This window comes from Typopeltis vanoorti, chromosome 12 (assembly GCF_054136105.1).
Source record: "Typopeltis vanoorti isolate ZY-2024b chromosome 12, IOZ_Tvanoo_1.0, whole genome shotgun sequence".
In the NCBI taxonomy this organism is placed as follows: domain Eukaryota; kingdom Metazoa; phylum Arthropoda; class Arachnida; order Uropygi; family Thelyphonidae; genus Typopeltis; species Typopeltis vanoorti.
This window is the reverse complement of record NC_143560.1, coordinates 90,592,450-90,619,299: the sequence shown is the minus strand read 5'-3', so window position 1 is coordinate 90,619,299 and position 26,850 is coordinate 90,592,450. Positions and strand designations below refer to the sequence as shown.

General features: G+C 34.6%; 1 protein-coding gene across 1 annotated transcript in view; it reads right to left on the bottom strand.

Moving 5' to 3' along the window:
- The window catches only part of RpS20 (ribosomal protein S20), a 35,644-nt gene extending 9,162 nt beyond the window's left edge, over positions 1-26,482 (bottom strand). The window contains exons 1-3 of the mRNA XM_090401215.1: positions 26,327-26,482; positions 16,825-16,927; positions 1,810-2,009 (exon numbers count right to left, since the gene is read on the bottom strand). Of these exons, the coding sequence (XP_090257341.1) occupies positions 1,810-2,009; positions 16,825-16,927; positions 26,327-26,329 (306 nt within the window). The 5' untranslated portion in view covers positions 26,330-26,482. The remainder of the gene's footprint in view (positions 1-1,809; positions 2,010-16,824; positions 16,928-26,326) is intronic.
- Between the last annotated feature and the right edge of the window lie 368 nt (positions 26,483-26,850).

Genomic DNA, 26,850 nt, shown 5'->3' with positions numbered 1-26,850 from the left:
CATTATAGTCTATATTTAAAGTTGTAAGTCAGAAGTTAGAATTTGAAAGAAATACAGGAAGTTGGTTTGATGTAAAATCAGGGATAAGACAAGGATGCACATTATCTCCACTTCATCATCTATTGCTCCACTGTAAGTTCATTTTCAGAATGAGGCCAAACAGCAAAAACATCACCGAAGTCACAAAATTAAAGAGGGAGCCTTCACCCACGCATTCAATTCACCATGGAAAAAGAAAATGCTGGTAGTTTTTACCATTCTTGAAGGCAATACTTCAAAATTCTACCAATAGGTTCCGATATACCAGAAATATAAGAGATTGAAATCCTGTAGTCCATTGAAGAATCCTTAAGTGTTATAACATAGGAATCAATTATCTTCTGGATTTGATGATGGTGTTTAACCATTTAATTCCATTAAAGTTTTGACAGTGATAAGTTCTTGCTGTATGCTTGAGGGAAAGGATCACACATTAAGTGCTCTTTAATTTAAGACTTGATAACACCAAATTTTTGGGAGGTGTGATGTTATGTGTGATGATAAGTTCTTGCTGTATACTTGAGGGAGAGGATCACACATTATGTGTTCTTTAATTTAAGACTTGATAACCCAAATTTTTTGGGAGGTGTGATGTGCAGACTTTTGATGAATGTATCTGCCAGTAAAGGTAGGTTTTTGATAAGCACTGGTTGACAAAGTACCAGAAGCTGTGCGAATAAGGATGTCCAAGAGAGATACCTAAATTCCTAAGCGGAGAAAAAAAAAAAAATTCAGGATTACAAACACTATCTACAATATAATAATGGCAGTGCAAGAGGTACTTAGAACAATTTTCAATATAAAATCAAAACTATTAGTAGTAACAGAAAGCACAGGAAAATTTTCAATGTAAGAACGAAGTGCAAAAAGAAGAAAATATGCTTCATCTCAAATGGATCATCTGAAAGAACAAGAAACAGACAGCAAGCCAAAAGAAAGAAGGGAAGATTTAAGCTCTATAATACATTATAGACAACTATTACTAGTTTACAGACATCACCTTGCAATCGAGGATTACAATAAAATACCAGTTATTGAATGTGTAATTTGAGAAACTACATTTCAGCAGCCAGCAAGAAAGAAACCCGACAACTTCAATGCTCAGTAAGAAGCGCAACAAGGAGATGGGAGAATTGCTTGTTATCGAGCATTGAAGTTGTCCCACACATGAGAGGCAGCAGGGCCTATAGCAATTAAAATGCCATGTGAGAGAGAGAGAGGGAGGGGGAGCAAAAAAAAAGAAAAAAAAAATCTATAGCTGTGAACAATTCATATAGAGCTATGATAACATCTCATACTCAGATGCTCAATCTAAAACACCTATACAAACAGAACATTAAAACAAACTCTGAAATTTGGATCAACTTAGTCAGCGCAGATAATATGCAATGCATAAAACAAAACCACAATAATCAAGGACGACACTATCCACAAAAACTAAACATAACTATGTTAATCCTGCTCTCTTCATAAAAGCTTATTCTATGTTCAAAGAACATGGGATTACATAGCTTCAACATCTCTTTCCTATTATCAAAAATAAATGAATTGTTTCAACTTATGTTAATACAGTAATTTCTACTTGTTTGAACACTTGTTTCTATTTTAATAATTTTATTAAAATTCTAATTTTAATAATAAAAAAGAAAACCAAGCTACTCGTGGCAATATATTAATATCAATTTTTTTTTCAGCCCAAATTAATTAGCAAAGTTAAGTGTTGGTATAACTAAAGAGTGCTTAAAAACTAGACAAACAAAGAAAGGATACAATCTGCTTCACAATTTCTGATGGACTGTGCAAATCAATGATACGCTTGTGGATGCGCATTTGATAACGATCCCAGGTTTTTGATCCTTCTCCACAAGGAGTTTTGCGAGTAGTAATACGAAGCACTTTGGTAGGCATGCGTACAGGGCCTTTAACCCTCAATTCTTTGTCTTTTGCACCTTTTATCAAGTCAGCACATACTACAAAAGGGAAAAGAACACTCATGCAAAGACCCTGCATATTATTTTAATCACTCTTTATGACTTATACTATAAAAGAGAAAGGGAAAAATGTGCAAATCAATTTTTTTTTTTTAACAATGTGAAACTGCAATATACTGAATAAAGAATGTTCCCAGTGGTACCACTGATATTAAACAAAAACCATTAACCTTTAAACAGCTAATTTACATAAAAAACATTTGAAACCTATTAAACATTGGTGCAAAGTTTACATAAAAATTCATCAGTAACCTTCATGATAACCATGTAGCAAACATCTCCAAGTCTCTAGCACAGGGAAGGCCAACCTTTATATTCCATACTCCAATTTTTTTCACATACAAGTTTAGATGTGCCATACAACTCCTGTACCCTTAAAAACTCCTTGTAAAAATTTTAATATAGACATGATATACTGATTTAATATAAAAAAAAGATAAACATTACTTACCTTAATGAGACTTTTGAGTCTGTTTTGATTTCACCAAGCTTTTAATGTTCGGAGCTAAATTAGTTACTGAGAGCAGTAGAGAATTCTTCAAATTTGAATCAGTCAATCACGACCTTGTTTTATTTTTAATCAATTTCATGGCTGAAAATGCTGATTCACATCTGTACATCATTCTGAAACGACAGATAACTCTGGGCAAATTTTCTCAATTCTGGAAAAGGCTCACAGGTAATGATCGCCAGAAATTAATCATGTCATTTGGGACTGAGAGAAGCTCAAATTTCATGTTCAGTAATGAATTTGTTTTCAAGTCAATAAGCTCCATTTGTATGTTACTAGGCATTTTCATATTTTTTTGTTCACTAAGTGAAAATGAGTATATAAATGCAAGTATGCAGTCCTCTTCTTTAGCAAAATCACAAAAACGACTTTCAACTGACTATTGCACAATAACCTGATTTTTTTTTTTTAAATATATTTTGTAAAATTGCCATTATCTTAAGCACATTCACTCTGCTCTTTTAAGTGCAGAAACTGGCTCAAATCTTCATTTTCTAACTCAGAGATAAACAGTTTTAACTTCATCTTGAACACATTGATATCATTTAAAAGTTAGGAAATAATTTATTCTTGCACAGCAGTTTCAAATGTGGATCACTGAGATGGCTGCTAGCATCAACTAAAAGTGCTAAATCAAACCACCAACTGTTATCACATAAAAGGGCTCTTTCCTCAGGCAGCTCATTTTTCTCATCTAGAAAATTATTAACAGTATTTTTCAGTATCCAAACTCAGAACCTGTCCTCTAGAAAGCCAGCACACCTCACAATGAAGAAGGAAATCACCATATTCCAAATCTAACATTTCACAATACTCTCTAAATTCTCTTGTTTAATCCTCTTGCTCTAATTTTATTCACACATTTCACAACTGGTAACATAACATGCTGCAAATTTAATGTTTTTCCACACAGTGACTCTTGGTGTATAATGCAGTGATATTTTAGTAAAGGACGACAAAAAGTTTTCAAGCAAAATTGTAATCCCAGTGGCCTTATCTATTATTGACTGCGCACCATCAGTACAAACACTGAGTTTACTAGAATCCATTTTTAGATTTTTTAGGCATGATTTCAGTTTCTCAAATATGTCCGATTGTCATGTTTTTCCATGAAGTGATTCAAGACCAATAAGTTCTTCAAAAATGTTAAGATTATCATTAATTCCTCTTATAAAAATGCTTCACTGGACTACATCACATAAATCAGCAATGTCCGAAGCTAAAGAAAAGAAAGTACAAGCACAGACATGGTCTTTCAGTTGCTCAGACATCATGAGAGAGAGTTCTCACTGTGTCTTGTAACCGTTTGCTTTAACAGAGCAGTTTATCTGCTTTCCTTTTGATATTTTTATCACCAAGACATCCTGCAAATATTTGGAGACAAGGCTTAATTTCTTCTTCATCAGAGAAAGACTTTGTTTTTTGGCCAATGCTAAAGCAATTTCGTAGGATGCTTCTGTCATCGGCAAACTTTCATAACTTCTTTTAACAAACATATTTTGTCTTCTTTTGATTTCTTCCTTTTTTCTTAATCACATATTCTCTCCATAACTCAGAACCAACCACTAGCTTCAGTTTTCCTTCTATTTTAGTCTAATGTGTTTTATAGTGTCTATTAAGATCATGTCTTTTATTATATGAGAAAGTGTTTTCACAATGGTTTTCTAAACGGATTCACTATAAATAAAGCATTTTCCTACTGTTCATTGAATTCATGCTTACTATCACCTTCTGTTTTTCTTTTGCACTGTAATGGGTAACTGAATGTAAAAACAAGGCTTAATTTTCAAAAAAGTACAAAGTTCACAAATGACAAACAAACAACAACTCTGTAGCGCATGAGTATCAGTTGTAAATTGACTGACATAAACCTGACTGCACCACTGTTGCTAATACTTGGCACCTCAGGATAAAACAAATGAATGTGCAAAACATGTGCACAAAAGAATAAAATCGCTAAAAAAAATTACTAAGTTTTAGCTTTTTTTCCCCCTATAAATCTGTTTTTGGTTAAGACTTTTTGCATAAATAGGCTTACTTTTTATCAATATCACTGGGATCCAATGTGCTACTGCTGATCATTTGATGCACCATGGTGATTGGGCCATAGGTCAGTCACCCCTGCTGAACCATTTCTAACCCTTTGTTAGAGTACAAGTAATACTGCTATATTGTTTACCAGTGATTGAAACTTTTAGTATTTAGTATTAGTATTTATTTAGTTTTCATGATGCAGCAGCCTACTGTCCATAGTTTTTAATGACAATTCCAAGTAATTGTGACATTTTGACTAACTGCACTTTGTTCAGCATTATGGTCCTAGTATGACACTGTTCAGATTTCTTCACAAATCTATTTTAGTCTAATTAACAAGGCCATTTCCATAGCATCATCATACTTGGAGCAAGTTACCTTCTGGAAATATGAAAATGCTTATCTTTACAGTCCCAGAATTTAACCCTTCACATATGTTGCAAGACTAATATACATTAATAAACTTGTATACTACCATCCAGGTTATCTGAGTGAATAGGATATCCACTCTCAAAGCAACAGGCTATAAATCTGAATCACCTTGCTCAGCATGAGACCACTGTCCTGCTAACAGGAAGCATAAAGTGATTTAAAAGTACTATGTATATTTGGTCTCTGGAGCAGGACTTCCCAAGTATCTAGCATCAGCTTTAGCCCACCCATGTTACTAATGTATCATAGGTTTACACCCTTCATGGATGGATAGGATTTGCATTAAAGAAAAATTAGACTTCATAAACAACCATAAAACAAAATTTAGTACTAGAACTTCGTTTTTTTTTTGTTTTTTTTTTACACATTAGAAACAATGATTCAAAGGTTTAGGTTTACTTTCAAAGACAAACCAGCAGTGACAGAACAGTGTTAGAAAATATTCAAGGGCTCAGGAATTCATACAGTACTTCAAATAGAACCATCAGAAACCTTAAAGCAGAGAGGCAGCTAGATGAAATTTCAACCAGAAATGGTAAAAACCTGCATAATTCAGAAGGTATGGTCAGAAAGTCTAATTCCAGATGACTAGAATAGAGTAGAGCTCAGTTTCCAATCTATAAAAACAGGAATAATAAAGCTGAATGTGACGATTACAGAGGAATTTCTCTGAGTGTTCCAGGTAAGATTTATGCATGCATGCATACTTGAAAAGAGGTTGAGAAAAACTGAGAAAGAGAAACTTGAAGAACAAGCTGGATTTAGACTAATAGGTTGTCAAGATCAGATTTTCACTTTACGAGAAATAGTTGAGAAATCATGGAAATATGTAGAGCAACGGTCTACATGTAAGTTGTAAGCCTACAGTTAGAATTGATGGAAACACAGGAAGATGGTTTGATGTAATATAAGACATTGGTGCACTATCTCCGATTTCATCCACCTATATGGATCACATTATGAAAGAAATGTGGTATTAAACTTGATATCAGAACTGGAGATATCAAACTCAGTTCTTTGCTTTATGCAGATGATAATGTACTCCTAAAAGCATCCAGTACAAGTCTCCACAGTTCTCTAAGCTTAATAACAAAGACAGCAAAAAAAAAAAAAAAAAGATTTAGAGGAAGAGACCAAGGTCTAGGGAGATTGATTTGGTCAGAAGTGCCTCAGAAGACTGAAATGTTAGAACGACAATATCAGAGTGCTGACAAGTAAGACTAATTTGAAAGGAAACTGTTAATAGTAATTAGTAATAATATAAAATTAATTACGGAGTAATGTCATAGTGATATGTACACCCCTCTTAGCATACATATCAGGATATTGATGATGATAGTGACTAGGTAAAACATACTCTATACCAACGCCTCCCAAACTGTGGGCTGCGGCCCCCTTCGGGGCCATGGGTTTTGTTGAGGGGGGCCGGAAATAATGAAAACAAATTTAAAATGTTTTAAGACTGAGTAGATTTTTTTTCATTTTAAAAGAAACGTATTTAACTTTTATTATTTATTATTTCTTTTTGGTTATTTTTTATATTTTAATGGAAAAATTCACACATCGGTGTTGGTTCACAAACTTTGCTTCCTGCATATTTCGGCGCTTAATGAATATTAGTAAATATTGCTTATTCGTATGTTTCATTTCAAAGCAGTGGTTAATTGTATTTGCTTCGAATGCTCTCCAAGGAGGCTCCAAATCTTCCTGTTCCCTTTCATCACGCGTTCGTAATCAGGGACTGTTGATATTGACTTTATATACATATCAAAACTCGTTTTATATTATCACTGTCATCCGAGCTAGTTTTCTGTTACCAATAAAAGTTTTGCATATACTTCACACATGAAAAAAAAGCTTAAACAAGTTCATGTGGGGAGATAGTAACGCGCAGTGGTAAACAACACTTTGCAGTGGTAAACAACACACCCTCCTTAACAGCCACTATACTGCAGAGGCAATAAAAACAAGTATTTTTATTATGCCAGTGAATAAGGTATGAGGAGTCTGTGTAATATATTTCTCAACAAATAGTGCAATTAGAGACAACTGGGATAAAAACGCAGTAATTAATGAATCACATGTCCCCTCATACAGAAACTATGCTGTATAGACTGAAACAAAACCATATGCTGCATGGGCAAACACAGTATCTAACTAAAAACTATTGTTATTAATTACATGTGTGCGAGTTCGATTTCCCAAGGCAGCACTAAAATTCAACCGAACGTGTTAAAATTCGTAAAAGTGTTAAAATTAAGTAATATATATATATAATGAATGTTATGGCAGTTTCACATATGGAATTCGGTTAAAGAGAGTTAGCATTTCAACTCAATTGTCAGCTATGCTTTTATCTTTCGGTTGCACAATCTTTTGTTAATACTGCACCAATCATATGCACGTTTTAATAACCTGCCTTTGCTGTCTGTTTTGCGTTAGGCTTAATTACCTTAAAGGGAGAAAAGTCACAAAAGAGAAAAATGTTCCTGGTCCGGGGATTCCCTTATTCAGATAATATTCGCTAATTTCATGTTATCAGTTTGTGGTGTGCCAGTATTGGTAAGTGGTGTTATTATTTGATCTATTCTACGTTAATAAATTTAACCCTGAGATGGATAAGTAGCTGATAAAAAATTTAAAAAAATTCCCACGAACAATCAGAAGAAGCAGACTCAAAAAAAAAAAAAAAAGGACAGTATTTCATATTTTACCAGAACAGCCCGCATCGTCTTCAGAACCAAACGAGAGGCAAAAAAATGTAATATATGCATTTGAATTTTGCAATATTCGCTGTGTATGTTTTGTATTGAATATAAATACAATAAATATTATAATAATATATCTCTCTATTATGATTTTTTTTCGAGGGGGGGCATGAAATATTTCAATTTTTGCAAAGGGGACCCTGACATCCAGAAGTTTGGGAAGCACTGCTCTATATTAACTCCGATCTATCCCAATACATTGAAATAAGCTTATTTCAATCCCTTTCTGTTGTTGAGGTCTGCTGTCAGATCAACCCATTACCTCACCTGTCTTCTCCCAAAAAATAGAAATACCATTAACATTCAAATTTTTCACTACCTAGAGAAGACACACCAGTTATTCAAAAATCACCAGTACAGATTCCACTACTAAATCAACAGATTCTCCAGTCCAGATCACTCACCTCAGGATACATTCCACAGAAACATCTAGAAAAACCTTTGTACTATTGCTCTTGATATTTTCAGAGCATCTGATTAGTTCAGGTGCCAAGTCCCGCTCTGCAAATTGCCTCCCTTTGGTCTACCTTCATTCTCTGTAATTGGATAGCCAGTTTTCTTTGATCTATCACTGAACCTAATGGCAGACTGCTTTCTCATTCCTGAGTTTCCTAGGTTTCTACCAGCTACCCTCATTCTCTCATAAGCAATTTCTCACAAACTAATAATCCTATCCATACTTTTGATGATGACAGCAACTCCATTTCTCTTATGCATTTGGGCACTGCAAAGTTTATTTCATTTTTTTATTTCATTTATTTCAGTGCCCAAACATTTCAATCTTTAAGCTCTTCTACAACTAGTGCCAATGGGATGAGGATAACCAAATCACCTGCAAAAAAAATTCCTATCTTTCTTCACAAAGCAGACAAACTATGACTAACATGATTGATCAGCTCTCTTCTCAGGCTAACATTTGCCTCTAGTCTTTCATGGCACAAATATATCAGGTTAAATGTTTTCTTAACCTCTATTTTAAAAACTTGATATCTTTTTCTGCTCAAGATGCTATTTCACTCACTCAGCTATTAATCTCTATACAAATCTCAAATCTACACTTACCACATAATACCATTCTCATGTTTGAGAAAGCAAAAGGACATCTCTAATAATTCTTGATGTGGTGCATAGGGGTGATCTGGCTGATCAATAATTCCCTCTCGCATATTCACTTCAACCACTATCTCACAATCAGTATCAGAATCATGTCTCTTTTGTAGCTCCTTCCATGGGTACTGTTGCATTGAACTGATCCATTATTCTCTTTCCACTAAGCCTGTTAATACATGAGCAACTGCCCAACATTCTTTTCATAATCTAACTCCAAATCCACTGAGCTTTTCTCTCCCCTCCCCACAATTGCCTCTATTCTCTGACACAGCCTTCCTCACAAAATGTTCCCAACTTGCGAACACATGGCTCCAGTGCATCAGAGGTTCTGCAACCTCTCACATAAAGGATTTGTATATTTTTGGGTTTAACACCAAATAAGCCTCATGCATCATAAAAATCAAAAGATAAAAAACTACATGAAGGTTTTATGCAGGAATAACATCAACAGCAAACTGGAATGTCAGAGTACTAGCTCACCACGTAGGTTGCACCTATCCTATTTATTCAACAATTTAGTACTGTTTTGTTTCAGTTTAGTACTGATCAGGTGTAGGGGATACATGACCACCTGCAAAGCACCAAACAATGATACTATGAGACTCACCACAAGAATGTTAAACAGCACAGTAACTATTTGGCTCTCAATCCTGTCAAACATACTCCCAAGTCATAACTTATTTTAACGATATTACAACAGCAAACCAATTAAATTATAAAAAAATATTTTTTTTTTATAATTTAGTTGGTTTGCTGTTGTAATACTGTTAAAATAAGTTATAAATAACATCCAATGCCTAAGCTTGTCTATTAGATTGATACTTCCAAGTCCTGCTGAAAAACATCAGTAACAAGTGTGGTGGGCATTTTATTAAAGTGAGGAAAAGGTAATGTGCATGTGTTAAACATAAGCTCTGGTCAACATGTCTGCTCTGTAAAAGAAACCCCATGTTTTCAAAGAAATCTTGCCTTATAACACAAATTAATTCACCTTCCTTTGGTCACTGAAAAGTTATAATAAAACATTCTTTATGACCTAGATGAGATTCAAATGTAAGATGCTATAAGAGACACTTAATGTAATTCAGGCAATCCTACAACATAATCAGCAATTCGTCCATTCACCACTTTGCATCTTTCCACCAACATCTTAAGGAAATCATTTGCAAAAGCAACAAGCATTCTTGGAAATGAAATGCCTAGCAGAAAGAGCACAAAGCATATGGTAACATACAAAGTGAACAAATATTACTTTGGATTCCTGCGTACAGATAAGCAACTTGCCTGCAGACCAGTTTACAATAAATTATTTCAGCACATCCTACAGCAGATATGCCTATCTGTTCGATAGATGGAATATGCCTCAAGATTCATGTTGCTTATATGGCAAATTGCAAAAACAAAAGTTATTATGGGCAGCCATAATATTCTGACTGAGAAAAGCATTTTCCCCATTCAGCAACTGAAAACAATGAATTTCTTCCAAGTGCCCACCAAAGATTAATGCACAAATATCTTTGACATTGCTTTGATTAGAAAGATCTGAGGTTGAATTCTATCCATAATGGTGAAAAAAAAAGCAGCCTTAATTCTTTAATGTAGAGGGATTTTCACCTGAAGGCAAGTTATATGATCTTATATGGAGGTGATAGGGATTTTCCTCATTGCAGATCAGAATTTTTCTTTAAAAAAAAAAATCCATAATGATATGGCCACCTTGATGCCTATAAAAGCCTGCAAAGTAGGGAACTCAAATCTTCCTAGGATAGAAAGCTTGCATCTTTTCTATACTAGAAAAATGCCTAACAAATGCTGCACTAATTAGAAAAAATATTACAATTAACAGTCTGGCAAGATTTAGATGCTTATCACTCATGCATGTTACTTTTAATGGCATTAACTTATAATATAAGAAAATCCATAATCTGGTAAAAACAGATGCAGACAGAGAATTATAATACTTCGCATGCATACACACTATGCTCAGGTTCTGAAACATGCACCTCTTTCAGCTAGCTTAACCTGAAGTAACTGTAATTCATAAAATTCAGTTTAAAATGCAGAATTTATATTGTTCTGTAAATATATATTAACAGAGATCTCCAGAGAGATAAGGGAAGCCCTTTATCACTCACACCAGCAGCTGTCATACCTATTCTTGAATTCATTCACACTACCTGCACTCACAATCTTCAAGGAGATCCATTCCAATCAGGCACATCACTTTATGAGAGAAAAATTTAGCTAATCAGCCCTTTCTTCTTGACTACATTCATTTTCAACTTCCATGAATGCCCTCCATAAAATTAAAAATTCCATCTTTGTAAGAATATCATATAACCTCTCTTTCTCCTGTTTGCTAGACTGCAAACTGCAGTCTAGTGTTTCTCAATCTCTCCTCACAATCTGCATTCTAATGCCTCAATATCGTCTTGCACTCTATTTCTCCATTGTATCTGCACCTCAGAAACAAGGATACCAGATCTATGCAACACTCCAAATGAGGTCATATCGAAGCACCGTAAGGAGGCAATATGACTTCTTTATCCTTAGTCAATATTCATGTGAGCATTGCAATTATACTCAGTTTTATTTGCAATCTTTGCTACATGATGCTTGAACTTCAACTTCCCATCTACTAAAACTCCAAGTTCCCTAGCCTTCAGTTTCTTCTGGCATAATCTCACCAATATAATATACCAGATATGGCCAACTACACATCCTTTTGGAGCCAAAATAATTCTGGTAAGACTTAGAAGAGTCGCAACCTCTGACCGATGAGATGGGAATAAGTCAGAGGATGAGTCTCAATAGATCGCAGTATGGTGGCTGTTCTTCTAAGCACAACATCCAGACCAGTACTTAGGCCATCTGCAGATGATTTGGTGCCTGCATGTCACATCTGAATGGCGCAACGTAGGAAGCAGCTGCCGCATAGTCTCAACGGCTGCCTTGATGCTTCCATTCTAGTGGCCTCGTTGCCAGAGCGATCGCACCGTAACAGTACGAAAGCAACTCCAGCTAGCGCTGTCTTTTAACGTGCAAGACACGAACGCTATCGTTGCAGGGGCTAAACGGCATTCTGACTTAGAGGCGTTCAGTCATAATCCCACGGATGGTAGCTTCGCACCAATGGTCACTCGACCAAGCACACATACAAAGTGTCTGAAACTGCAGTTCCTCTCGTACTGAGCAGAATTACTATCGCAACGACTAGTCATCAGTAGGGTAAAACCAACCTGTAACTCTCTTAGCCATCTTTATTTTCAGGTTAGACTCTCTTGACAATGTGCCCCGTCTCGCATTAAGGACCAAAAGCCGCTCAGTCCTTAATGACCTGTGGTACATGAACCTAAAGTCATTCAAGTTCATGCAGTTGCCACAGTATGACTATTAGCCATATTCGCCATTGCAATATCAATACATATATTATTTAGACTTTTGCCAGATTTTCGTGCTGTCGCTAACGCCAGGACACGTGCCGGCCATGGATTTGGCCTAAAATTTGCACCGTTCCTGTATTTTATATATATGACCAAGCACATGACTTGCTATTTTCCCATCTTAACCTAACTTACATACTACCTTAAGATTAACTTAAATCTAAAAGCTATATTCACGACTACCTCTAATAGGGAAATGCAAGTACATTTATAATTCTTCTCACAGAGTAGTTTCTTACTGGTCCTGTCGATTCTTCGAGTCCACACAATCAGCAAACCACTGAGAAACCCAATGCCTGTGAGTAAGAAAAAAACCTCCATACGGTGTATGTGCATAGGGGCACAGTGAGAGTTTAAGGGCACTCTCACCTCTTCCCAACTCAAGCAAAGGAAGTCAGATAGCCAATTGCCTACAATAAGCTCGTGTGCATAGGTGCACGGGTGGGATGGCTATTCCCCACGTTTCTAAGCATAGCACCCGGCATTCTCTCTACATTATACTCAAACGAGTCGTGCCAAACCTGGTCTTCCATCAGGAGTTTTGCTAGATGCAGTAAACCGCATCTTATATAACCAGGCTCTCTCTGGTAAGTTCTCTCTATCGAGAATCAATTGAAATTTGGCTAGTTTAAATTTTATTTATATATTATATAATATTATCCTGTAGTATCTTTTTAAGATTGCTCAAAAATAATAAATTGTGCAATCGTGCACTCATCAGGTTTCCCTGATGATTATTTTCAATAGATAGTAGGAAACCTCTACAGGAGTAAGTCAGTGTGTGCATGGCGAGGTTGTAGCAAGTTTGTAAGAACTGCTTACAGACCTAATTTTAAGGAGCTTACTAAGAAAATGGATATAAGGAAGGCCTCTAGTAGTAAATAAGTAACTAAAATTGTGTTTCGACAATTATTCAAATTGTTCAAAGTAAACTTCAAAGTTCAAAGCAAATTTAATGTGTTTTGAATTAAACTTTTTATTGCAGTAATTTTAATCCTGTCTCTCTCTCTCCTTCTTTTCTCTCTTTTTTTTTTTTATTTTGTTCCTCTTTTTTGTTGTCTCCTCTTCTCTTTTTGTTCATTTTTTTCCTAGTAGATTGCGAAGAGCCACATGACACGTGGATGCAAGACGCATGCAGCTCGAGAGCCACATTGTTGAGAGTAATCACCAGGTAATCACCTCATTGTCACTCCACCAATTGGTGAGAGTGACAATGAGGTGATTACCTGGGTGGTTGCCAACAGTTTGAGGATCTCTGTGAGAAAAGGGTATATGTGGACTACAAGGGGAGGGGGGGTGATTATGAAGAGCTCAGGAGACAGCTTGCAGGTGTAGCATGGAATGAGGAGTTAGCTGGAAAATAGATCAATGCAGCTTGGGGGATTTTCAAAAACTTTCTAGTAGATGCAATGTCTAAATGCATTCCAAGGTGAGAAGGTTAAATAAGGTAGCTGTGAGATGGATGAATAAAGAGATTAAGCTTGCAATACAGAAAAAAAGGGCATTATATGGAGGCAGCATAAGAGAAGTGGAAATAACCAATTCCATGAGGTTTACAAAGACCAGGCAAGGTGGGTGACTTGGTTGGTGAGGATAGCTAAAGTGAGGTATGAACAGCAGTTAGCTAATGAAGCCTAAGGAGTTCTTTCAATATGTAGCCAGCAAAAGAAAGAATGATTATGGAAGGATGGCATTGACTGGAGAAAATGGTATAAAGACAGCTGTTGTGGAATGTGTGGTGGAGATACTTAATGAGCAGTTCATAAAGGTCTTTCAATCTTGTGAATGTGACTTCATGGAGAGATTGAGAGCAGTTGATGATGGGGAGGAGAGTGACTGTAAGTGAGCAAGAGGTGTATAGGGAGTTGAGCAAACTAGATGTTAATAAGGCTGTGGGACTTGATAATATATCACCATGTATTCTGAAGGAATGTGCCAGGAAGTTGACACCTGCCTTGACATATTTTTTTAATACGAGTCTTGCACTCGGTAAAGTTCCTAAGGAGTGGAAGGAAGGCAAGATTGTGCCACTTCATAAAGGAGGTGATCGAACTCAAGCATCAAACTATAGGCCTATCTGTGTCAGGTGTTGTGGTTAAGTTGTTGGAAAAGCTTGCAAGAACTAGGATCCAGAATTGGGTTGACAACAATGATATTATTTTTGATGGACAGCATGGATTTGATAAAGGGAGGTCATGTTTTAGTAATCTACTTACGTATTACAATAAAGTGACTGCTTCCTTAGACAGAGAAGGATACACAGTAATATACTTGGATTTTGCAAAGGCTTTTGATAGATTACCTCATGATAAGTTGACAGTCAAACTAGAGCAGATGGGGTTGGATATTAGATTACTGCATTGGATTGGAGACTGACTATCTGATAGGTATCAACAAGTTGTGTATGGGGGAGCGATATCCAGGAAAAGGAAAGTCACCAGTGGAGTGCCTCAGGGGTCTGTTTTAGGACCATTGCTGTTTAATTTGTATATTAATGATATTGGTGAAGATTTGGATGGAGATATTCAGTTGTTTGCGGGTGATGCAAAGTTGGGACGAACCATGAAGAGTAGAGAAGATGTTGTGGCCTTACAAGAAGACTTGAATAAATTGAGTGATTGGGCACGGAAATGGGGATGCGAGTTCAATCTTGCAAAATGTAAGGTTTTAAAATTTGGAAAACAAAGATGGGATGCAGAATTTATGCTTGGTGAGGATATATTGTTGGAGGTAGAGGAAATAAGAGATCTGGGGGTGATGGTGAATAAGGATCTGAAATTTAGGGGACACATAGCCAAAATTGTGAAGACAACACAAAGGCTTCTGGGAATGATGCAGAGGACACTGACTTGTAGACGTAGGGAGATTCTGGTTCCATTGTATAAGGCTTTGATTAGGCCACACATGGACTATTGTGCCCAGATTTGGTCACCTGGTTTTCAGAAGGATGAAGAGATGTTGGAAAGGGTCCAAAGGCAACTGACTAACGTAGTTTCTAACCTCTGGAATGTCGAGTATGAGGAAAGATTGAGAAGATGTAATTTGCAGAGTCTGGTGGATAGGAGGAAGAGGGGAGATATGATAGAGATCTACAAGTTAGTAAGGGGTTGTTATAGAATCAATGCTGGAGAAGTTCTAGTGGGAGAACAGCAGTCATCCCTGGAAACTGTATAAAGAGGGTGTGAGTAGGGGAGTGAGAAGCAAGTTTTTTTCGTGCAGAGTTGTAAGTGATTGGAATGCCTTGCCTGAGAGTGTGGTGTTTGCAAGGAATTTGAGTGTGTTTAAGATACAGTATGATGAGCTGTGTGTGTGATAAAAGGACCTCCCAGATGAGTCTGACTCCATGAGGTCTTTGGGTAATAATATATGTATATATATAAAAAGACTAATAATAGTGGTCTTTTTCCCGGAAACTCGGGTTTTTCGTCCTGTAAACTCAAGAAAATCGACCGTAGAACCCACATTATTTCAGACATTAAATATATTGTGTTAGGGACCACGAGATGGCGGCACATTTGAGCCGTCTCTCTTCACTGAGTACCGCTTAATTAGTGATAGCCTTGGGCCATCTATCTCTGATTGGTACCAGTGGAGATTGAACTGCCCACTCAGTCTCCAAAAGTTAGATAGGGCTAAATGGCCTCGCCTACTCCCCGTATACGGGAATAAAAAGACGTTAGCTGATAGCTAATAATAGTGGTTAACAAATACAACAATTATGTAAACAAAAAATTAATGCAGATGATTCTAATGCATAAAGGACTGAATTCTGTGATCCAAAAAGTTATTGTATAAGGTTTTTTTTTAATTAGGTCTGCAAAATTTGAGAAATTAATAGGGAACAGTTTTGTTATATATATAAGCTTCCAATTAAACAATTTTAAGTCTATCACAGATCATTCAAAATTTAAGTCCCAAAAATACATAAAAATAAAGATAATCTATGAAAAGTTGAGCTTATTTCACATGAAGTAATTATTAAGAGTAACTTTTAACAAATATACATCTAAAGCAGTGGTTCCCAATCTTTTTCCACTTGTGTACCCCTTTTAAACCATCATCATCAAATTCCTGCCATGTACCCTCAAGGGGTGTACAGATATGATAGTACTACATGAAAAAAAATTACACCATTACTAACTTCCTATTTACAATTTTCCTCCAAATCAGTCTGTTACTTGTCAAAACTCCAACATTATCAGATCTTATATTTCTATCATCTAAGGCACTTTGTACTGCATCAATCCACCTATATCTTGGTCTTCCTCTGGGTCGTTTTGCTGCCAACCTGGCAGAGAACACTTCAGTTATTGACTGAACACTTGTTCAGTCAATAACTGAACTAATAACACGTCAATAACGCATACCCCTGGGTGTACACATAACACCAGTTGGGAACTGATGATCTAATGAAAAACCACCACTTCTTACATTCTTAGAGTTCACAAACATACACTTTTCATTTATGATAATATTGTTGCAAATCTTTAACTCACCTTTTTCAAGACTGCGAACATTACGACTGGTAAGAGTTATTCGGATGCGATGAATGGGCACATTTTGCACATCATCTAGAGGTTTTGTATCTTTAAAGCTTGTCTAAATAAAACAGTGATATCATTAACAAGAATCAAATGTCAAATCATCAAAAATGGTGCATTATACTAAAATAAATTGGCATTTATTGATACATATATACTGTGATTTAATATTTTAATATATAGAAAACTTCGCACATTTTTATTTTAAAAATAAAATGGCTATTTTCACAATATATATACTATGTTACATTTAAAGTTAATTTAAGAAATTTTGATATTATGACATGTTATAAGCACACACAAGTACCACAGCATTCTACTTCTGGACACATACCATGGTAGTGTGTGAAGAAACTTGTACTTGAGAAAGGTGCTTTCTGAGGTACTTGAGGTTTCTGGGGTATAAGATAGATTGGACTGTCTTAAAATTAAAGATGCCAAGAAATATTCTTGGTTTAATCCTTAATTCAAGTGTAAGCAAACTTTGCATATGAAGTATCTTTACAAGCCTCCATAACTCAGTCAGCATAGACTCTTTAGTTGGAAAGACCTAGGTTGGATTCCCATCAGTGACATGAGAAACCTTTATCTGGTCTCTTTCGACGAAAGCGAGTTAGCCAGTCTCATACAGAGGTATGTGGTTTTTTCACTCCCCCAGAACAGGCAAACCGGCCCTGTGAACACACACATCTACAGACATAGGACACACCAGGAGGCATAGGGTTAACCACCTTATCCCCGAAGTGGTCACGGTTTCAAATCGTAATAGTTTATGCCTAATACGAACATAACAGGCCACCAGGCCTAATATACGTGAAAGCAGGAGGGATATCTTCACATCAATTGCCTTAGTATCCCATAATACAAAGCACACATCCTTTAAGGTATGTATAATGTTATGCATTATTGGGGAAGGGCCACTACTCAGACTGGTTTTGAATTTTATTGAGGTCTTGTCGATGGGAGCCAGACCCAAAAGGGATATCAGGGTAGAAGTAATGCAGAAGTCACATTTCCCATAAGTAGAGAAAAGATACATCACATTATTATTAAATTACTCTGGATCAGACGCACCTCCCCAATGAGGTGTGTCTGGAATAAAATATTTTTATTAATTGTTAATAAAATTATTTTATTAACAATTAAGTCAAGGAACAGGTGAATTTTCAGCCTTGTTCTAAATGCATCGCTTAATTTTCTTTGAATAATTTGCAATCCTCCCCAGTGCTGCCACCCATTTTTAAACATCAGCTCATTTGCTATCAAGTTATCCAATCATAACCAGCCTCCAACGAATGTAATAAAGGAAGTTTTATTTTCAACTAAGAGAGACGGTATCTTATATAATTTAATAAGTTAGTTAATTCAAAAAGATTTCCAAAACAAGTTTTAAATTACAAACCATTAGGAAAAAGAAAGCCAGGAATGTCCTCTAAAGAGATTCAGCAATGACATCTAAGACCAGAACAGGTCATTCTAGGATTAAATCCTTGAAAAGCATGATGATGATAATTAATTCCTTCATAGACTGTTTGTTCTTGCTAAATGTTAGTTTGTATGGAGATACTCTCAAAGATACCTTGTACTGCTGTTTCCAAAATGTGAAGTGAATTCCTATCTGACAACTGATAGCACTATTGAATCATCACCCTCTGTTATAACCTAAAACTTATAAAAATTGGAGATATCATTAAGCAAGTCCATGTGGTTAGCATAGTGACTATGAACTTCGCAACCATATGAGTAGGGGGAAAAGTGTCCTAGGTTCGATTCCCATTGCCGACGTGAAGAGCTGAAGGATCTTTCTCAGACAAAGCCGGTCATGGTTGGCCAAGTGATGCTATCCAATCAACAGGCTGTGGGTTCAAATCCCATAGTGGCCATGGATGTTTGATTATCTTTAGGGAGGTGAGAAGAATTTTATTGCCTAGTGTGAAGCACCGCACCACTTATTAATCCCCCGATTGGCTATTTCATCCCCAAGGTGGATGAAATAGCCAGACCACCCGAGCTTTTCTCATGGATCAAAACTCCATCGGCATTCTACCTTTTATCATGCCATTACCTCCCTCTGCCGTTAATCCCTTTACAGCTATTTTAGAGCCATTAGTGGATTAACTGTTGGTTAGTGACCTTAGTGTCACCTGTCTTTAAGAGTACTGTGTTATTTGGAATTTCCTTCTTTACTGTCCTAAGATATTTGACCTTTTTTGCCTCACAATTGATTTATTGTCTTTTCCCAAAAATTGAAACGAATTTCACATGTGCAATGAATCTATTTAGTAATAGTAAATTTGCTGTATTTTATTCTTCAAACCAGTGCAACGGAACAAGACAACTTTATGTTTCTTCACTTCACTTTACTGACATTACAGAAGCATTTTTTTCACAGATTTTCAAATGTTTGTTTGCATTGAAAATATGTCAAATATTTATATTTTTAAATAACATTTATTGAAATAAATATGATGCCCTTTTGCCTTCTTTTGTAGCCAAATAACATTATATGGATTATCACATTTCAGTTTTAGAAACTGAATTTTTTTTTTGTTTTGTTTTTATGAATAACAAATGATGTTAAATTGCATGATTCAGTTTCTGATTATGAGTCTTTTTAGTATTAAAAATTTATATCCAATGATATTTTAGTAGGGACTCTCGCCTTTGACTTTTTTTTTTTTTTTTTTTTTTTTTTGTAGGATGCACATCACGATAATATCCAGTACGTAACCACCGTAGATATGTTGAAAACATGGTATGAAAGATATATTACAGAATGATTCAAAATTTATGTTCATTTTGAAGATTTTCTAATGCTTCCCCCCCATCCTCTCATGGAACACAATTACATAACTACTCTAAATTTCTACAGGTTTGAAAGCGTTTCCAAACAGTATTCAAAATCTATTACTTCATTTTACTGTTGTGACAAAAGAAATAAGGCAATAATATTGTTGTACCGTGAAGCTTCTCATTCTGTACTGTTTCTTTGCAATCTAAAATCAGCTGTTCCACTGTCTGCTGAAATTATTTGAAATTTTAGAAACACTATTCTATATATTCACCATGTAAAACTGTTTATATGCATACCACACAAAAGAAAGTTCAGTAGTATTATTTTTGTTTCTTTTTCTTAAAAAATCTAAATATTACTAGTACTGGCTGGTCTATTTCTGAAATAATCTGTCTTAGAAATACTTGATAATAATCCTCTAAGCTAGAGGAAAATCTTAAAGCTTAGATTACTCTCAATGCTACTGAGAAAGAAAAGATGTAACACTTCTCCATTAGTCACACTAAAGTGCCTAAAGTTGCAGTGCAGAATACATCAAGAATGTCTTGTTGATTAGCAGACATAGTGACATTTCTTTTACATGCTGATACATTATTTGTGCCAAAGTAATTTCTTAATTTATAATGATCAGTTTCACTTTTATTATCAAAAATTATAAATTATTTAATACAATTATCTTGAAAAAGAGGATTTGAGTTATTTTAAAAGAAAATAAGCATATTTGTTGCATAATCTTCCTTTTTTTTTTTTGGAGGGGAGTGTTATAGACCTATTCATTCAGCAGATATTTCAGAGAATTTATTTTATAAATTGTTTGCAAGACTACTGTTACAAAACGTAAATCACTTGGGAAACGTGACCATTCATTTTAGTGTAAAATAGTAGCAAAGGTTTAACTACTTGAACAATGCCACGTATCTAAACTAGAAGAAAATGTCGTTACATCTGCTGATGTTAGAACTCTTACATAAATAATTTTTTCTGACATGATTTCTCTATTAGTTATAATGTAATCAATTTACAGATTTTTGCCCTCTTGCATTCTCCCATGTTATATGCAGTGATTTCTTCTCTTTACTACAAGGAAAAAAAATCAGATAACAGAAGAAAAATATGTAGTATTTTCTTTTTCATTGGGTGAATTTACAATGTCCTTTCTTTGTGTTTTGAAAAGAAAGTACAAATGATTTTTTTCTTACTATTTTTGCCATTATAATATCTTATATAATCTTAAGAGTGACATTTTACTGCTTTTCTCCTACACAAAAGATATGACAATAATATTGTTGATTCTGTCAAACTTCCTTTAGCGGAAATTTTTATTACAAAATATATATATTATATTATATTATTATATATTATTATAAAATTATATATATAAAAATCTCCCACAAAAAATTTGAACATTTTCACCTTGCCAACACACAGCACATCAATGCTCTGTGTCGGCAAGGTGAAAACGTTCACGTTATTATTTACATATTTTATTTTATTTTATTTTTTGGTGAAATAATTTACGTTTCAATTGTAGCATGTTTTCCCGATTGATAAAAATTGATATATCATGGCAAACAGAATTTGAATATTATGAGATAACATGAGCATATTCTGTTGACAATTACTCTATAGTTATTCGGAAAATTGCATGTTCTAATAGTAACTGTTTTTCTTTCTTTCTTTCCTATTAGAAATAAAAATTTGGTAATAACAGTAATTAATCTCATTTTATTCGTTCTTCCTGAGTGAATGAGAATAATATATTATATTATATTATTGTTGCATAATTATTCTTATTATCATTCTTATAGAATTGAGTTTACATTTTGATAACACAATACGTTTTCTAATATAAATTGATACATACATTCAAATCCCTTTAACCTACATTTTGTAAAATATTACTACTACTATAAGTTCGCCCACCGATTAGAGATCCTTCGACACTTCTGCGCATCTCAGAAAAAGGAGAATCCATTCCGATAATAGGGTAATCAGTCCGTATAGTGGGATGAGTTCGGAAAATTAACTTCTCTTTTATGATTATTGTAGTTAACTATGTCGCTTGTATAACAGTTGGAAAATTTTACCTATAAAGCACGTGATTTCGCGTGTTGGCGACCAATTCAGACGTCCTTCATTTCTTTCTCCCCTTCAGCATGAATCGACTATTCTTGGAAAGACACGAAGCAGGGACCTACAAACGGTGGGCGAACTATACTACTATTAATAATAATGCTATTTTCTTTGTTCTATATTCCGAAAGTTATTTCTTGTTTTTGAGACTTTCCAGAAAAACTTTGCTCTGTGAAAACTGTCATTGTTAGATTTCTGAAACATAGAAAAATTATCCAAATTCCATTCTGTTTTATAAATTAAGGTTCTTTCCCATTCAAAAACAAACAAATCAGCCAGCAAACACGTGTTTCCCAGGTATTAGATATGTTGTCCATAGTATATGCCTCAAAAGCAGATGTCTGGAGATTGCAACAAATTTCTTTGGTTAGAAACCTGGATTTGAAATTGATGTAATACTATGAGAACCTTCATCAGATTTTTTCAGTTGAAAGTTATACAGTCGCATACTGAGATGATGTTTTTTCCCTGCAAGGAAGTCACGTTTTTTGACAAACAGGCAAAGCACTGGAAAATAAGCACACAATATCCTTGCCTCATAGTTGCTTCTGTCATAATTCCAATCAAAAAACAAAACACGGCCTTAGTCTACTCAATCATTTTCCTGATTGAGACAACTAAGCTTCAGTAGCCAACTACAAAGGGTCGCTGCTTTTTTTTTACTAAGTAGTGGTGGATTAGAATGGTCAATATTGCCCTGATTTATATAATCAGGAAATAATATATATTTCTTCTGATTTATAATTTGCTAATTTAGTAATCACCACCTAGTTTCTGTATTGAAAAATTAAAGTTATGTGGAACAATTGCTAGAGAAAAATAATGAATTAAATAAAAACACCTTTTATAACAGTTTTCGGGTGGTGATAGTGATGCAGCAGGAGGTGGGGGGGTTAAACTATCAAAGGCGAAATAAAGTTCAATTCTATTGTAAAAATATGGAAATTAAATTTCACATGTGATGTATGTGCATATTTTGAATGACAGAATATAAGCAAAAGTATCGCTTACTTTAAAATTAGAGCATATTATCTAAACTAGCAGAAAATATACACATATCAATTTAAACCATAACTGTACATTTCATTTTGTAATCACCGATTATACAGGGAAACCAAGAAGTTGAAAGTGTAAAGAACAGTAGATTATGATGTAAAGAAAAAAAAATTTAGTGATACGATTAAAGAATTTCATGTTATTCTCTATAAAGCAAAGTCGCCAAGCGCGTTCTTCAGGAAATCTGTTAAGTATTCTTCGAAATATGATTTTGAACAAAAATAAAAATAACATAATCTGGAAAGTCAGCAACTGGGTTTTTTTTAAATAATATTTCAAATAATTATCCTGAATTAATTTCTTCAAGAACAAAGTAAATGTTTTGTCAAGTAAAATTAGTGCAAAAAAGATAAAAATGAAATTGGTCCTCCAAGGTAAGGCAATATTTAAGTGAAAAAACTATGCAAGGATCTTTATTTTCTCAAGACATTAAAATTATGTTGTACAATAAAAAGAGAAAACAAAAATAAAAATCATTTCTATATTTTAGTCTATCCAATATAACTACGATCCAGTTACCCAGTATAGAACAAGGCAACTGAAACTGAGACACAGCTATGAACATGAGATAATCTGATTAAGTGTTCTCTTCATCATGAAGGATTATCACACCTTCTAAACGACATAACACCAAATTGATTGCACTTCTTATCCATGTTATTTCAACAGGTGGTCTGAAACGTATCCAGATTTAGCTGGACGTCTATAGACGTCCTACAGCCGTTTGGGAGGTTAAAGGATGGAAGTGGTTTTTCAAAACTCACTGTCTCTAGAGCAGGGTGGATAATGTAAAAATTAAAAAAAAAAAAAAAAAAAAAATCCTTAGCCCACCAAACAAAATTAGGTTTGCAAATAACCTTTCATGAGTGGAAGCAACATAAAAAAATTCACAACATGAGTTAGCTTTGTGTAATTATATACTTGAATATACACAATAAAGATTTTTAATAGTGAGATTTAAAAAACAATTATCTTGCAAAGCAGAGCAAGAGACCAGATCACGTTATTGACATGAAAGATCATGAAAAGTTAGTCTTGCTCAAATGTAAGTATTGACCATTTTCTGTTGTGTTCATTAACTTCTTTGTTTTTCCTATTGAATTATTTTTATAGCCAATTTATATAAACTCTGCTTTCATTATGGACTCTAAATAAAAGAAATGCAAATTAACTATTTAATTTTATGAAGTGAAAAATGTAAGAGACCTGAAAATATTAAAAACATACGAGAAATATCGCATTATGGCAATTTCCTTCATCCAACTCTTATGAGTTCTATAATATACACAGAATAAATTGCTAAGGCCAGTCCCACGCCACTTCACAGAGATACTGTCCCCTGTAGTATATCATATTCCTGAATTGTAGCCTTTACTAACTTTTTCAAAACTTTAAATGCCTACTGAGACACTAACAAGTCTATAACTATAACCTGCTAAATGTTTTGGATTTATCCTTAACTCTTGCGACATACAGTCAAAGTGGTAGTTAATTCCATCTAATCACAAACTTAATGGGAAGGTCAACATTCAAAATATCCCAAATATCTTCAGTTTGTCTACTGCATTTCCCACACTGATCTCTATGACATCAATCACTGGATTAGCTGTCTTGATGACATTCTCCTGCAGTCGCTCAGTAATTGAACTACATTTTCTGGTTGTCACCACCATTGCATCTGCATTTATTAAATATATATACTTCCATAACCATTCTTTTTTTTTTTTTTTACTCACCACATAGCAAAGGAACTCTCTGGGATTTCCTCTAGTGTGCTCAGTCAACTTCTCATAATTTGATTTCATTTCACTTCCCTACCTATTCTTCATACTGTTCATGGGCTTGCTGATGCATTTCCGCTTATATTCTCACTATGCAGCTCATACTTAATTCTACTCCATTAATTCCTACTCAACTGATTCTCCTAAAACTTCCCTTAAACATGCCTTGACCATTTCCCTTATGCTGATAACATCCTTACCTTGCAGTTTCTTATGCCAAGATATTCCCCCCCCCATGTGTGTCATAATCACTGGCGTTGCAGTTTTATATATGCCTCCTTTGTAACCAAAAATTCCATGTTAATACATGCACCATGCACCTGACACATGGGAAACCAGAATTTGGATTTATTTTTAGTCAACACAGTTGGTCAAGTGGTAACATTCAAATCCCACAAGGGCAATATACCATCCCTCATATCTATAAGTTCACTGGACATCATCGGATGCCCTATGGTCACATGGCTCTTCAGTAATATGCCATAACAGTCTTCCATAGGTGGTCCTGTTGTATGCTTTTCTGAAGTTTTCAATTTTCTGAAGACCAGTCACTCTAGACATACCGTGACAATATATATTGTGTAGATGTTTATGCACATTTTTGTGGTACGTGAATTTCATCACCTGATGTGAGACTACCACCCTGCTTATTGGATGCTTGAACTGGACTAAAAAAAATGTACATGCTTCTAAAGCAGCATTTCTGAATATGTAACCTTAGCCCACCCATGGTACTACAGGCTAACAGATTTTCATTGGTAGAATTCAAAATAAACCAATATAGTAAACATGACATTCTTCTTATCTTGAAGCAATAAACTCATTAAAAAAGTCCTCCAATTATCAACAGGATTTACAAATCCAAACCACCTCACATGCATAAACTTTGAATCATCCTGAAGCTTAAGGTTAACTAAGATATCACAGATATGGGCTCTTTTGCATATTATTTATTATTGTAAATCATTATTATTATAAAGCGTGTCTCCATCGAGTCAAAACTCATTTAATTCAGATTATTTAATAAATGAAGGTATTCCTTCAAACTAAGAAATGCTTATGAAATAAACAACACATTCTAGCAAATCCTTTGTGAATGTCACTGGGTGCTTGTAGGTCATACCCGTTTACACATATCGCTATTTTCAATGGATGTTTTTCATGGCCAAACATTTAAAATTTGCATCATTAACACAACCAAATACAGTGGCTTATGTGTATAACATACAAAATACCTTTCTACACGCATATAAGGTATTTTATATAATAATTATGTCTAATGATGGGAAGTTTACCATTAAAATGTCATAAACGCATTTAACTAAACACAAATTGGTATCATTTAGAAATATATTTTATAATAGTGGGTGAATGTGTGAAATGAATTGCCAAGGGTGGTTGTGGATGCTTCATCTGTGAATGAATTTAAGATGTATAATAGGTATTGTGTGAATAATGGTTGGTGTGTCAATGAAGTGTGGTCCCCCGAAATGAGTCTTCTGACTCATGGAGACACTGTAATAATAATAATCTGAGATATAAAATTGTCACATGAAAAGCGATCAACAGAGCTGATCTACTCATTAAGCCTAAGCAAACACGTGGCTTAAAAGTTTTCAGTTAATATTAAAGTATGCTCGATTGCTTATATACCATACTAGTAAAATTTATGAAAAATCTCATAATAACTCACCATTTTACTATATTATACCAAACCACTATAAATACCAAACTAGAATCACCACCTAAACACAAGGCATACACGTTTCACCAAAAAAAGGACACCTCGTATACCCTCTTTCCAAATACTCGATTAAGAATAATCTCGATGCTTTAGTTGAATTTTACAATAGGACAAACATTTTCGTGTAAACGTGTAATAATAACAAAGAATAATAAAATAAAATAAAGAAATAAAAAGATTAAAAAAAGATATTTCAGTTGTTTTTAAATTAATAACAATGCAACATTTTTATGAAAACACACCGACATTATGCGATTGTTATCCGAGATCACAAATTATTGCTGGCGTAATTCCTCTCTCACCATATTATTAATTGATCGGACTTATTGAATGCATGAGCATATCATGCACAAGCTTGTGAAGTTAAGGTCCCGTAAATGAAAATACTTGTTTTAATTTATTATTATAAATTCAAACATTTTCATATTATAAATTTAAATATTTTCATACTTTTCAGCGTCATAAACTATCAG